The following is a 15,375-nucleotide window of genomic DNA, read 5'->3' on the forward strand; positions in this document are numbered from 1 at the left end:
ATTCCAGCTTTTCAAACTAAAACTAAAGTTGGAGTCGGACAACTTATCAAGTGTTTTTCAGTTTGTGTCGGGTACAGATCAGGCGCCGTGGGATGTCGAAGCACTTATCAAGGATAGCCGGACCTCGCTCTCTCTATTACCGGATCTTCGGGTGGTTTCAGTGCAGTAGAGACCTGATAAAACCGAGGGCCAAGTCGTTAAAGCCCAACTCCGAGAGACTCCATGACAGCATCAACAGAAGGAGTAACTTGATTATGCAGCAAGCCACTCCGAGCTCTCAAGATAGGGTATATGGAACCATTCCACACTAGCTTCGGCATAATCAACCTGAAAGTAGCCCCTTAGCCGCCTGCTTTATCCAGGGAAGTCCAAAAGTCCAATTCCTAGGAACTCGAACAATCCCACATAGCAATAGAGCTCTCCTCCATATCTGCAAATGGAGAAGAGTTTTGTCGAGAGGAACGTTGTTTTCACTTTCCTTATTCCACTTGGCTTTTTCTTTCAAGTTCATGCGTACTATGAGCTTCCACAAGAAGCAGGATTGTTTTGTTCATCATCGGCCTAAGGACTAAAGCTTAAGGTCTAGTAGGTAATCAGATGATATCACTCTATCAATACAGTGACCTGTAATCAAGGACCTCAGCGGGTGAAAGTCCAGTAATCGAGGAACCACAAAGGTTTTGTCCAATGCAATCGAACTCCAAAACCATTATCAAACATCCAAAGACGCACCTACAAAAGAATAGCAGTAAATGGAAAACATGCTAATGTACATTGCACCATGATAGCAGAACAAGAAGTAATAGCAGTGAATTGCTTGAGCATCCGCCATCGATCCTTCGATGGCCTCTTCCACTGCAACCTCCTGGAAGGAAAATTGAATGGCTCTTTGACTAGCATTGTAGGATGCAAAGATGCATATACCATCTGATTAGTCTCTTCTGCCATTAGAAGTGAATTGTTCGAATATAGGTTCCAATAATAGTCATTGGAAATGCTCTTTGGCGAGCATTGTGGAATGCACGAATGCCGATACCATCCAGTCATTTTCTTGAACCATTACTTTCGTCAAATTCGCAAATATTGGCACGGGAAGGACAACTGTTTGGACATCCCAAAATTGCTTACTTCTGCTAGTTTTTCCTTCGATTCTCCTCTTGGTTTTTTGCACTCCACTTACCTGAGAAATTTTGGTAGAATCATTTAGTTATCCGGATAAAACTAGTAGCTTGCTCTGTATGACCACCCAACAAACAACAGTGACAGAAACTCACTCTGGAACCGTTCCACACTAGCTTCGGCATAATCAACCTGAAACTAGTCCCTTAGCAGCCTGCTTTATCCAGTGAAGTCCCATAATCCAATTCCCAGGAACTTGAACAATGACTCATAGCAATAGAGCTCTCCTCTGTATCTGCAAAGAGAGAAGAGTTTCATCAAGAGGCACGTAAATTTCCTCTTTCATTATTCCGCTTTCTTTTTACTTTTCAAGTTCATGTGTAATATGAGCTTCCACAAATCAAGCTGGATTCTTTCCTGTGCCAATGTGTATGACCAAAAATTGATAAAAAGTACAGCAACTGAATCTGAAGTTATGGATTATCTGGAGAATGAGGTAATCTTCTCTTTAACTGTTTAAAAATGACTTCTTCGGGTTAGAAAAATGTTAGTTGAACATACTGATACCTAGAACTTGCCCCAGTCTGAGTATTTTTCATATTGCGCACTTTTGAGAAAAGTGTCATATACATCGGAAATCGATGTGGCACACAATTGGGTTTTCACACAGTTAGAGTTAATTACCTCGGACATGTCGACAATAAACTTCCCCGGTGATGGACCTGGGAGAGGAGCAACATCTCCTCAGAGCAAACTCCATTACTTCTCGAAATTTCACAACATTCCCGCACTTGACCACATTGTGAATTCATCCATCTCTCCATCGCTTGAATCAGTCATATTTTGTTTACAGAATTGAGCATGAACACTTGGAAACATCTGAAGATGTGGTTTGCGGAGGAGACTGAATGTCATTCAAACCTGCAAGATAGTTTGTACTATCGGGGTAAGCTAATAGACGAAATCATATCCAAACTGATATCAGCAAAGCATCCAAAGACGTAGTTCAATTCCTATTAGTTTTTGAATTTAGGTAAGCTAACAGATGTTAGATCGTGTGACAGGATGACAATATATTCATTCTAACAGCAGCAACTTACTTCTAGAGCCGAGCTCGTGCCAAAAGTCTGGAGACCCTATAGCCACTGAGGATAGCAGTTGCTAGTTGGTCTCCATCATTGATTCTTCTGTATCTGTTTCCATTACATCTTCCTAGTACAATAGAAAATAGATTAGCCTTCCCCAAGAATTGTAGCATAAGAAAATTTAAATATCATCTAATCCATCTGCTTCTAAGTTCGAAACATTACAATGCTTCAATTTGTACTTAATGTGTAACATAACTTATATCCCTTCATATATGAGTAGATTACTCCCCTCGGTTACCCATCACTGTGAAAACCGCTTATGCAAACATTTGCTAGTACATCTACCATAATCCATAGAGTTACTAGCTTTTGACAAATATCTATAAAAATAACTTGATGAACTCGACATAATTATCCATCGATGTAGCTTATAACGAATATGTACCTATTATATACATACATATTTCACCCACATTTTATTGGCTACTTTGTATTTTACTCCAATCAGATTCAGCTATCAGGAAAATAAAACAATATGTTCAGCTGTTTGATTAGATAAGCAGATCTCATGAATAATATGTTTTCTACAGGCATCTCTCTTTCTTTTGAGAATTCATTTCTCCACAATTGCGTCTATGCGTCTGAGATAAACAAGGCTACTCCTTGTAGGTAGATATTCTGTAATTGAAATTTAGTTTGACTCAAGTGATATTCAGTTCGACCAAAAAAGAAACAGTGATATTTTGGGATCTCATTTTCTACCTTTGATTCATTTCTCCACATATGGATTTCATGAGTAATTGAAAGAAAATTTCAGATTAGTTTGGTTTCTAGGAACATTTATTATTTTGTTTTACCACAAATTTCTCAAGAGAAAAATAAAAATTTGAAAAATAAGTGAAGGGTAGAAGGAAGGCGCATCCCATCGAATGTCTTCCTCGTCCTATCAAGAATCATCTCTCTGTATTCCCCCTAACTGAACTCACAGCCCTTAGTATCCGGTAAATTCGCGCAATGCGATACATATATCTTGCATTCATTCGGTATCTTTGAGTTGGATACATTAGTCAACATCTCCAATGATCCACACGATTCAAGTTTCAAGTTATTCAAAAGCTCCAATTCTTCGAGCCCCTCGACAACCGGTAGCCCAGTGCACCGGAAGAAACGTAAAGCCTTCGACTTTGTCGCGTTTGATAAACCATGAAACCCTCCTAGGGAATAGCACCTTTCAACATCAAGTCTCTCCAATGATTCCATCGTACCGAGAAATCGAATTTCGAGTAGCTTTGGACAGTTTGAAACTGTCATTTTACGGGTTTTTTTCCAATTTAATTTTTTTAAATTAAATATTTACGAAAATATTTTTTAAAAATAAATATTTACCGATTTGGGTCTCGCTCGGCGGTGGAATTGCCGAGCGAGACCCGCTCGGCAGCCGGCCCGCCGAGCAAGGATCGCTCAGCGGCACTGGCCGCGAGCGGCCGGGAGTGGGCCCGGCCTGCCCGCTCGGCGGCCCGGCCCTACCCGCTCGGCGGCCCAGTGCCCGGCCGAGCGGCCGGGCATGGGCCCGGCCGCCCGCTCGGCAGCCCAACCGCCGGGCGGTGGGCCCCTTGCCCGCTCGGCGGCCAGCTCAATCGCCGAGCGGCCGGGCGGTGGACCCCACGGCCCGCTCGGCGGTGGCTTTTTTTTTTTTTCCTTTTTTAAGTGTTTTAATTATTTATATTTATAATATTTAGTTTATATCGTATTTTTTTAACATGTTATATTAGTAATAATTAATAGAAAAAATTGTTAAGATCTATAATTCATAAATAATGTTGTAATTATGTAATTAATTGAAAATATTCATAAAAAAAAATTGGTAAGATATATGTTGAAAAAACAAATGCGAAAACGAACACGGAACACAAGGATTTATGTGGTTCGATTAAGGTGATCTACGTCCACGGATGAGGCAAAACGAAATTGCACTATGATCAAGGAGAGTATAGATTACAGAAGTCGATTTTCGACTGAACAAAAGTACACGGCTCACTCGTCTCTCACATAAGGAAAATCTTCAATAGCAAACGAAAAGAAACTCTACCTGCAATATAAAAAATAGGGCACAAAAAAGAATTTCTCGGGGGCGTTGCCCCCGAACCCGAACGCAAATCTGTTCGTACCGCCAAGGAGATTTGTTCGCTTGCTCCGAGTTGAGCCTATCGGCCCAATTCTCCGCATGATGAACTAAATCTCAATTTTTCCTCCACTTTATGGGCCGCACAAAAATATGTCGAGTCGGGTGATAAACCGGACCGGGTACATAAAATTCAAGACATATTTAACAATATATGAAATTAATTGAAAATATTCATAATATAAAATTGGTAAAATATTCATATAAATAATATTGTAATTATGCAATTCAATCGGCTAAAAAGATTGAAAGAAGAGGAAAGAGGGAAAAGAGGGTTCATTTGATATCAAGAAGTAGCACCGATGGGAGAAAAATGCAAAATTGACAAGGAAAACAGCCTTTTTCCCGCACAAAAAGAAATGCCCGACTTTTTCCTAAAAAAACGCCGTTTTTCTTGTAATTATGTAATTAATTTAAAATATTCATAAAATGAAATTGGTAAAATATATGAAAAAAAAATGAGATTTTCATAATATATTCATATATTGGACAGACATAAATCCAACCGGAATGTGAAATGGTGATGTGTCAACAACCGGCGGATAGGGTCGACGATATCAGATCGGGCTCAAATTCGGTCGACTGAAGGGAAACGGCATCTTAATCAATATACATTGCCGTTGACGGTGATGAACGATGGATTTTTGCGATTGGGGATTGTCTAGATGGGTTTTTCTATTTTTTTAGTATTTTGGGGATTTTTTAATTGCAGCTTTGTAATTTTGGATTTTTAGAAATTATGAAAATCTCAATAATTAATATAAGTATCAATAATTAAAAAAATACGAAATGAAAAAAAGTTGGTAAGATATATAAAAAAAATATGTTGTAATTAATGTTAAAATTTATTAAGATATATAATTAATAAACAATATTGTAATTATGTAATTAATTGAAAGTATTCATAAAATAAAATTGGTAAAATATATGAAAAAAATGAGATTTTCATAATATATAACAATCGTCAACTGTAATTACATATACTAATGATGTTGTCCTCCTCTATGACCTCCTGTTCCGCAAGTAGGTCGTCTCCGTTGTTCGGGAAGTCTAGTATTGTACGGACGTCGAGGACGAGAATCCGGATGACTAGGATGTGTGGATGACGAAGGCATATCTTCCGCAAATATGCCCCGTCCGGATGGTACATATCCTACTGTATGAGGGTATTGAGAAAAAGGAGAGAAATCGGATCCATAAGGCTCGGCAGAAGTAGCTGGAGTCTGCAGCGGTGTATTGTCGGGATATTGAAAATCGGATCCCCCGTGAAATGGGCCCCGCAAACCGTGAGAACCCCGGAGTGAAATCGATCGGCGAAATCCTGGAGTGAACCCCGGAGTGAAATCGATCGCCAAACCCCGGAGTGAACCCCGGAGTGAAATCGTCGTATGATACTCCAAGGGATAGGGGACGACATGACCACCTGGATGATCTCGAGTAGCCCTCCGCATTGGCTGAACAGGTCTCGGGAGGGTCATCATCCCGCGGTCCAACGGGTCTTTGTAGTTGCTTTGGTTGGGGCGGTGGCATCATTGTTAGCCGTCTTTCCTCATTCTCGAGCGTATAGCATTGCCCTAGCTATATTCCCCACAGCTGCCCGGGATTGACGAGATGGGTTGACATTATGTATGATATGCAAAATTTGTTCAACGCCATCACCCCGGTAATGATATCAAAATTAACAAAAGTTATGAAATGATAATAGATCACGTTACTAAAAAATAATTAACGAATCAAATTGAAAACATTTGCACGAACCGTTACACCCATTGCGGCCCCCGGAATAGAAATCCACCTCCGGGTATGTTTACGGTACCACTCCATATATCCCGAATGATAGTGAAGTGCCTCATTGCGGGATCACCATTAACAATGTAATCGACACGACGGTCCCACATATCAATGCACCGTCCGTGTTTACCTACCCAATCCTTGCCAACCGGCCTTAATTCAATATCATGCAACGCGGTATGATCACGCGGACGAGTAGGTATTGGCTCTTGCATACCGAACCGACGAAGTACCCGATCTGGATAATACCACTCAACTATCCAGAATGAGATGAGTGGGACACGAGCCCTCCAACTATCTTATCCCCGCCGGCAGTAATATGGTAGAGCCTCCAGAATGTCATTGGGGTATGGCTCCCAAATAATCTGGTATGGTAATAAAACATATTAAATTAAATCAATAATCAATTTATAAGCTAAAATTATATTAAACTTGTTGGTTGCTATCATTACTTACGTCTTCTGATCCCATTCTATCAAGTTGATAGCGTAAATGTGGCAACGTATGTGTAGGGACCTCCGTTGTCGGTAGGCCTTGACTCCAGCTGCATAAAAAAAAAAATGAGATTTTCATATATTATACGCATTGGAAAAAACTAATGACTGATGAACTAAAAAAATAATAGATCACTTACCGACTACCGAGAGGTGCATCTTCTAAAGGATCACGATCTGCCAAGGATGGGGCGACACATCTCAAGCGCTCGCATGCCCAAATCTGCAATACATGTAGGGCACCTCCAATTTGATCTTTTGATGGATCGGTTGCACTACATAGCTCCCGATATAACCATGCAAGCGCTGCTGAACCCCAACCGTATTGCGTAGGGTTGTTGAGGTCCGCCAACAGTGGAAGAAATAGTAAACTAGCCCGTGCCCCCGATTTATCCGAAAAAATGCATCCTCCAATTAAACGGAGAATGAACGCCCTAGCATGTTGTACTATCATAACGTCATCGGCATCCGGAGGGAGATCATCAAGGTGTTCTCTCAGCCAACTTAAGTTTATCTGCGTCCCACGCAAATTAGGCGGGCGAGCACCAAGTAGATCATCACAGAGAGTGCCCCGGTTAAAATCGGTACGGCTAGTAACTGCACGTCCATCTATGGGCAGCCCCGTGATCACCGCTATATCCTCAAGCGTAATCGTACATTCACCTTCCGGCATATGGAAGGTGTGGGTCTCGGGTCTCCACCGCTCGACCAACGCAGTAATCAAATGACAATCTAACTGAAAATACCCCATCATATAAACTCCATAAAATCCCGAAGCTTGAAGATACGGGAGTATGCGTTCATCAAGTTCATCCACGTGCAACATGGATCGCTGACATCTAAGGAGTGCATTTTCATCTCGCTGTGAAATGTGATATGAACTGTTAGTAGCAATTTTGATATTGGGGTTACGAATGGCAAATGAACTACTAAATTTCTCAATTACCCGAGCGTTCCATACGGTCTCCGATCTATGTCGGGCCTGTCGTGTAAGTAGTGAATCATCCCGAGGTCCCGGCTGAATATGAGTCCTTTGTGCCATATCTACAATTGTCATATTATCTCCATCATTAAATTGACATATCTAATGTACATATGGAACAGAAGCAATGAATAAATATCGTGCAACTGTGATATTATAACATCACAATAAATTAATATATAAAAACCCGAAATTGCGAAATGAAATGCACATGCGGACGCCTAAACAAAACTCGAATGCAACGAAGCAAGATGATCCAGGATATCATAAAAACAAACATCACATAACTGAAAACCAAATTACACAACGAGTTCAACGAAAAGGGATACAGCAGTACGAGGTTCGAAGCTTACAACAAAAAACTACCAAAAGAAATCCCACGTACGTGTCCAAATACGAACGCAATCCTACGAGGGCATAAAAAGGTAGATAATATAGCTACACAACGAGGTCGGGCCACTATTCTCGGATAAGTCCTCATCGGCTAGCAGGTCGTAATCCGGAAATGCGTCTCACTCTTCAGCTTCTTCGGGGTCAGACTCGTGCTCCATCTCGGGCTCGGACTCGTCCTCCATCTCGGGCTCGGACTCAGATGGTTCTCCGAGCGCAACGTCTGCATCGGAGGGCTCGACGATCCGATCATCCGCAGGGGGTTTGGGGGACTCCGATTGCTCACCTTCGGGCTTGGGCTCGGGGTTGAACACTTCACCGTCCGCGGGTCTATTATTACACCAGCCCGGAATAATACCATGAGGTATCTCAAAAGTCCTAAGCGGTCCATGTTCTACTTCTCCCTCTTTATAGAACCAAGCTTCAAAGGTATGTGGGATCCAGTACTCGCTCCCTTCATCGACCCAAACTATGTTTCCCTTCCTAAGGTAGACCTTATCCTCGCCTACCGGGTACTCGGTGATGATCGTATCAATATCCATCGGTACCCCAAAAAGCTTTGGCGGCATAGCTAGAGGTTAGAGTCTGGAAAAGGTTGTACCACAACGAGGTGAGATTTCATCTCAATAAGTCAACCCTAATTCGTTAGTAGGCCAATACTACTTCCGAACAATTCTAAAATGCGTCATATACAGCGATTAATAACCAAACGACGATACATCAACAACAATTCAAGAATTAATATAGAAGTGGAACTAGACTTCATACTATATCATTTCAAGCAACATAGATTCATAAGTCCATAATATAAAATGTTAGGATAGTCACAGAGATTCTCAACTCGATGGGCGGGCCCGCGTGTTAACACGACCTGTGTGTACAAGTACTCCTATTATGCCATGATTTCCCACATATCGAGCAATGGATGCGGGAATTGCTACAACTCGGTGTCCTCCAGTCCATCTCATTACGTATACGTGATGCACGGGGCCTTCCTTTATTCCTAATGCGTCTCGGGTCCGGTACTAATGGCGGTGCGTCAGGTTCGGACCATTACTCAACATGCCCTAACGGATAAAACATATACCGATAGCATCGAAGAGTTTTATCCAGCGTGTAGCACTCATCTACGTACAGCTCGTAATCAATTCCATATGCTTGACATGCTGCAATTACGTGGGAACATGGAATTTTAATCTCTTAAAATTTTCCACATGTGCACGTTCATGAGTCTAGGCGCACTATCTGTTTATGGCCCCCGATCCTCTTGATGCGTCACGTCCGGTTTTAACTTCGAAAATCCCTCCATCGTAGTCGAAACATGTAACTTCGTGCCTATTTTCACGTTGATGTTTTTCCCGAGTGTTTGACCAGCAAAATGTGTAAATACATGTTCTTGGTCCTTCTGCATCCCGTACTTTGTTCTTCTTGTATCAAAATAGTGGACCAACCGATAGAATATCTTCTCCACCATAGCTTTTATTGGCGGACCACGATAACCCTTCAAAGCATGCCATTGATCGATTCAACTAAATTTGTTGTCATCGCTCCATATCTTCTCCCTTCATCATAAGCCTTCGTCCATTTGTCCCTTGGAATCCGGTCACACCATGCAGGTGTGCGTGCATCCATACCCCTAATTTCGTTCATGATACGATCGAACTTTCGTTGTTGATTCGCGTAAGCTGTATATTACAATAATAATTAGTATTTCCTTCTCAAATATTGTCAATACGTATTTTCATCAAATTTTAAAATTTCAAAATTCACCTGTCGCTTCAATAAGGGCTTTGCCTTCGGCATTTTTGAATTGTGCGTTATAGTTGCTTACAAGATGACGAACGCAATATCTGTGGAAGCCATATGGAGGACGCCACCCTACTGTCTCCATTGCTCTTTTAATCCCCATATGTCTGTCTGATATTACACAAATATTATCCCTACTAGTAACATATGTCCGCAATGTAGTCATAAACCAACTCCAATTATCAATATCTTCCCGATCGACTACAGCAAATGCCAACGGGAATATATGGTTGTCGCCATCAAGTGAGGCCGCTACAAGGAGTGTTCCTCGGTATTTCCCATACAAATGAGTACCATCAACAAATATCACGGGCCGACAACTTGCGAAGCCTTCAATCGTTTGCTTAAAAGTCCAAAACATCCGGTTGAAAACGGTGCAGCTTTGATCTACGTTCATGTGATCATCGATCACAAAATAAGAACCTGGATTCCTTACCATCATTTCGGTCATGAACTTTCTCAACATACCGTACGACTCATCCCATCCTCCAAAAACTTCGGCAATCGCCATTTGTTTAGCTGCCCAGGTTTTACGATAAGTAGGTTCGAAATGCAGCTTGTCTTGAATCTCCGCCATGAGTGCCTTGATCCCGATATCCGGTTGGGCGGTAACCATTGCTTTTATCCGGCTGCATATGTATCTCTGATCAAGTTGTCGATGATCCCGTGACATTTGAGGATGACTACATGTGTGTGGCCCATTGTACTTAACTATTTTCCAAAATAGGGTACCCGCTTTATTAGACGCGCGGAGCCTCCAATCACATGGTCCATTCAAATTATCGCACCTTATCACATATTGGGACTTATTTGTGACATCGCTGCGAAAGCTCTGATTTCTTATCAGAGAGTACTCTTTCGCAGCCAACCGTAACGCGTCCCGTGATGGAAATAACATGCCAATATCAAATTCTTTTGATGGATCAAATAACATACGTCCCGGCTTGGCTCTTATATCGACTTGCATCATATCAAAGTCGATCTCCGAATATGGCGGCGGATGTACCAACGGCAATATGGGATTACTACAATGGGTGTTGTAGTAAGCCTCCATATTGTCACCTTTAATATCTTCCTCATCATTGTCATCACTGTCTATCCATTCATCATCTTCTTCATCGTTATCATCTCCATCATTATCATCATTATGATAAGGGTCCAAGTACTGATTATGCACGCCAACTTCATCTTTATCGATATTACAACCTTCCTCGCCTGAATCATTTATCACTTGGTGTTCAGCTATAGTTGCATAAAACTGTAAAAACCCCGTAGCACCGGTCTCAAGTGCAAATTGCTTGATCATCCTAACGGTACCATCATCACGCACCTCCGTGATGTCGTATATGACACAATTCGATGTTAAAATCGGGAATCTATATATCAGCTTATGAATATACTAGTTGGGTGTTATATTCAACGCGCTCTCTATCGTAGCACGTAACTCATCAAATGTTGATATGTTTGCAAACTCGAACATGATAGATTGTCCGCCTTCGTAATCATGTCCATATTCTGTTTGCACTATTCTACCTCCCCAGTATACAATCGCAACTAATGAAGATGACATTCTGCTAAATAAAAAAATTACAAATTATTTCGCACATACAATTCAGTAAACATTGTCCCGAGCTCATTAAAAAATTAATATTATAACAATTAATATATCAAATGAAATGAAATAAATGTATCATATATTCCTAATGATTTGCATGGGGAAATAAAAAAAAATTCACAGCCAATTTGTCAAAAAGGGAAAAATCTTCATTTTCAAAAGCACGGAAAGTCAAATTACCGAAATAAGGATTTGCCTAGTTAATTGTGGCCGTTTACTATTTTTCGGGATTTCTCGAAATTTTACCCTTTTTTTTTTTTGGAGAAATTTTCCCATAAGAGAAAATTTGTTATTTTTTTAAAATCGGCAGCCCAACTTCAATAATAGTCCATGGCCAGTTGATTTTGCCATTTACTATTTTTCGGGATTTCTCGAAATGTTACCTATTTTTTTGGGACATATTTTCCCAAAATGCCAAAATTGTTATTTTCTTTAAATCGGGGGCCGAATATCAATAATAGTCCATGACCAGTAGATTGTGGCCATTTACTCTTTTTCAGGATTTCTCGAAATTTTATTTATTTTTTTGGGAGAGATTTTCCCGTAATGGCAAAATTGAGATTTTTTCCTAATTTATTTTTTTTTAAAAGTATTTACTAAATTATTTTAAAAAAAATTTGATTGTCGCCATTTACTCTTCCACGGCCGAGCGAGGCCCAAATTTGTAAATATTTTTTTATAAATTAATTTAGTAAATACTTTTAAAAAAAAATTAATTTGGAAAAAAACCTGCAAAATTCTTATTTTTTTTAAAATCGGGGGCCAAATATCCATAATATTCCATGGCCAGTTGATTTTGCCATTTACTATTTTTCGGGATTTCTCGAAATTTTACCTATTTTTTTGGGACATATTTTCCCAAAATGCGAAAATTGTTATTTTCTTTTAAATCGGGAGCCGAATATCAATAATAGTCCATGACCAGTAGATTGTGGCCATTTACTCTTTTTCAGGATTTCTCGAAATTTTATTCATTTTTTTGGGAGAGATTTTCCCGGAATGGCAAAATTGGGGTTTTTTCCTAATTTATTTTTTTTAAAAAGTATATACTAATTTATTTTTAAAAAAAATTGATTGTGGCCATTTACTCTTCCACGGCCGAACGAGGCCCAAATTTGTAAATATTTTTTTTATAAATTGATTTACTAAATACTTTTTTTACAAAAATTAAATTGGAAAGAAACCCGCAAAATTCTTATTTTTTTAAAAATCGGGGGCCAAATATCCATAATATTCCATGGCATTTCATTGTGACCATTGCAGCATTGAATTCTTCAAATTTTCAATGATTTTTTCCTATTTTTTTTCTTTTCTATGCTTTTTTATCAATTTTTTATTTTTTTATTTTCTTTTTCCGAATTTTCAAATTATTTTAAAAAATTATTTTTTTGGACTGGGTCAAATTCGGAATGCAATTCTCGGGTCACTCGATAACCTAAAAATGAATATGGACATAATTGCGAAAATGAGTCCAAAAAAAATTTAACCACATTAGGCCAAACTTTTTTATTTTCCCTGTCTCCAAGTACGGCTATACCTATTAAATTTTTTTTTAAATAGAGCGCTACAAAAAGTCATGAAGGAGAACACGATAGCATACTTGGACATAGGGTAAATAAAAAAATTCGCCCTAATCTCGTTGATTTTTTTTTAATCGGGTCAAATGCGGTCCACACTTCTCGTATTGGCTATCCGAAAACCCTTTTTTTAAGTTATTTTCCTAAAAATTTATTTTAAACTTTTAAAACAATATTTGCATTCACAACAATTTAAAAAAATTTACTAATAACCTATATGTAACATACATGATTCAGATATAAATAACAATCACATAAATAAATCTACACTTACGAAACCGTAAAAAATAATAAAAAGAAATTTACCTCAAATTATCGAGAGAGCGCACGCACCGAATGAGGAGCTCAAACTATCAAGAAAAAGTACCGAATTAATTTAAATATTAATATAAAAACGTAGTACTAACAACATATAAATAAAAATTCATACTTAACTATAAAGAAATGTGTCTAAGGAAGAGCGTTTGAAGGACAAGAAGAGCGTCTAAGAGAGAGACAGTTTGAAAGAGGGAAGAAATGAGAGAATGTTTTGAGACGGACGAAAAACGTTTGAAAGAGAGGGAGAGCGACAAAGCGTTTCCAAAAAGAGAAGAAATGAGAGAAGGAGAGGAAGAGAGAATTTAAAGAAGTCAAGAGAAGAGAAGAGCAGCAGAAAATCTGGAGCATTTTGTGTCTTGTAGCGCCCGACGCCGCAATGCGCAAAATGCGGGGAGAGGAGAGCCCCTACTCTTTCGCGGTACAAACTTACGCGAGGAGACTGCCACACGGAGAGCGGGGACAGCGGCACGAGAGGAGAGGGGGAGGGGGCGGCACGTAAGAGAGGGGAGGGGGGGCGCCACGTGGGGGAGGGGAAAAGGGGGGGCGACACGTGGGGGAGGGAGGGGGCCGCCACCCCGCTCGGCAGCCCAGTGCCGAGCGGGAGAGTAGGCCCCGGCCCGCTCGCCACGTGCTGGCTGGCGAGCGGGCCCGTGGGCCCCCTCGCCTGTCCGCTCGGCGGTTCAACTACCGAGCGGGCCGGTGGGGGCCCACCTACGCCCTAGCTCGGCAACTGGGCTGCCGAGCGGCCCTTGCTCGGCGGCCCGGTGCAGCCGAGTGGTCTCGCTCGGCAACTCCACCGCCGAGCGAGACCCAAATCTGTAAATATTTATTTTTAAAAAATATTTTCATAAATATTTAATTTAAAAAAATTAAATTGGAAAAAAACCCTCATTTTACGGAGCTTCCTCAAGCTTGATGAAATAACCGACAATCCCTCGAGAATCATGCACTTTCTCATAGCCAAATCTCTCAATAGTTCAAGCCCATCGAGTCGAATTTCCCTCGGTTGCGAGCGATCAAGACACAAACTGGACAAATTTTTCAAGTTGGAAAATTGTGGTCCAACAACTACCGAGTTGAACCTGCCCATGCCATATAAAGTGAGTTCTCTAAGCCGAGCTAGGCAAGCCAAATCCGTTAATGGAATAGGAACGTAAAAAAGGTCCCACTCAACTTCTCCAAGCTTATACAACTTTTTAATCCATTCCAATTCACAAGTTTGCATCGGCATTGATAACAAAGAAAGTCCTTGTCCCAATCTATTAGCCAGAAACAATTCCACTAGATTCATGAGATTACCGAGATTCGGAACTAATCGCAATGATGTCGATTGAACACGTAGGCGGTTCAAACTCAAGGGAAGCTTTGGCAACTCTTGAAGCTCATTACAATATGTTAAATCTAGCTGTTGCAGTTGCGTGAGGGAATTGATTGTTGTCGGCCTTGCACAAACATGAGTATATGATATATCTAGGATACGTAGAGATGATAGTCCACCAATTTCAGATGGAAGTTCACCTGCAAGGAGTTCACAAAATTGGGCATTGAGCTCCTCCAACCTCTCTAGCATTCCAATACCGGCAGGTAACTTCCTTATCAAACTCCTTTCCATCCCCATTACCCTCAATTGGTTGAGATTTTTTATCGAATCCGGTAACTCAACAATGCTTGTCTCTGAGATATTCAACTTTTGTAATGATGTCAAGTTGCCTATTGATTCTGGAAGCTCCCTCAAACTTCCGCATCGATAGAGTGAAAGGACCTCGAGTTGCATAAGCTCTCCAATAGAAATTGGAAGTTCCATAATTGATGTGTATGATAGATCAAGGGATGACAGGTGTTTTGCATTGCCAATGGAATCAGGTAAACTTGTAATGTTAGTTTTGGATATATCTAACTCGGACAATGATGTTAATTTCTCGATAGAAAATGGAAGTTTCTCCATCTTGCGGCCTTGGTTGATAGAGAGGTGCTTCAAATTCACCAGCCCTCCAATCTCTCCAGGCAAATGGC

At 40.4% G+C, this 15,375-nt stretch overlaps 1 protein-coding gene across 1 annotated transcript in view; it reads right to left on the minus strand.

Moving 5' to 3' along the window:
* The window catches only part of LOC115754017 (disease resistance protein RUN1-like), a 309,474-nt gene that overhangs the window by 56,059 nt on the left and 238,040 nt on the right, over positions 1 to 15,375 (minus strand). Inside the window, exon 6 of the mRNA XM_048278105.1 lies at positions 13,469 to 13,478. Coding sequence (XP_048134062.1) covers positions 13,469 to 13,478 — 10 coding nt within the window. The remainder of the gene's footprint in view (positions 1 to 13,468; positions 13,479 to 15,375) is intronic.

The sequence above is a fragment of the Rhodamnia argentea genome, chromosome 4 (assembly GCF_020921035.1).
Source record: "Rhodamnia argentea isolate NSW1041297 chromosome 4, ASM2092103v1, whole genome shotgun sequence".
NCBI classification, from domain to species: domain Eukaryota; kingdom Viridiplantae; phylum Streptophyta; class Magnoliopsida; order Myrtales; family Myrtaceae; genus Rhodamnia; species Rhodamnia argentea.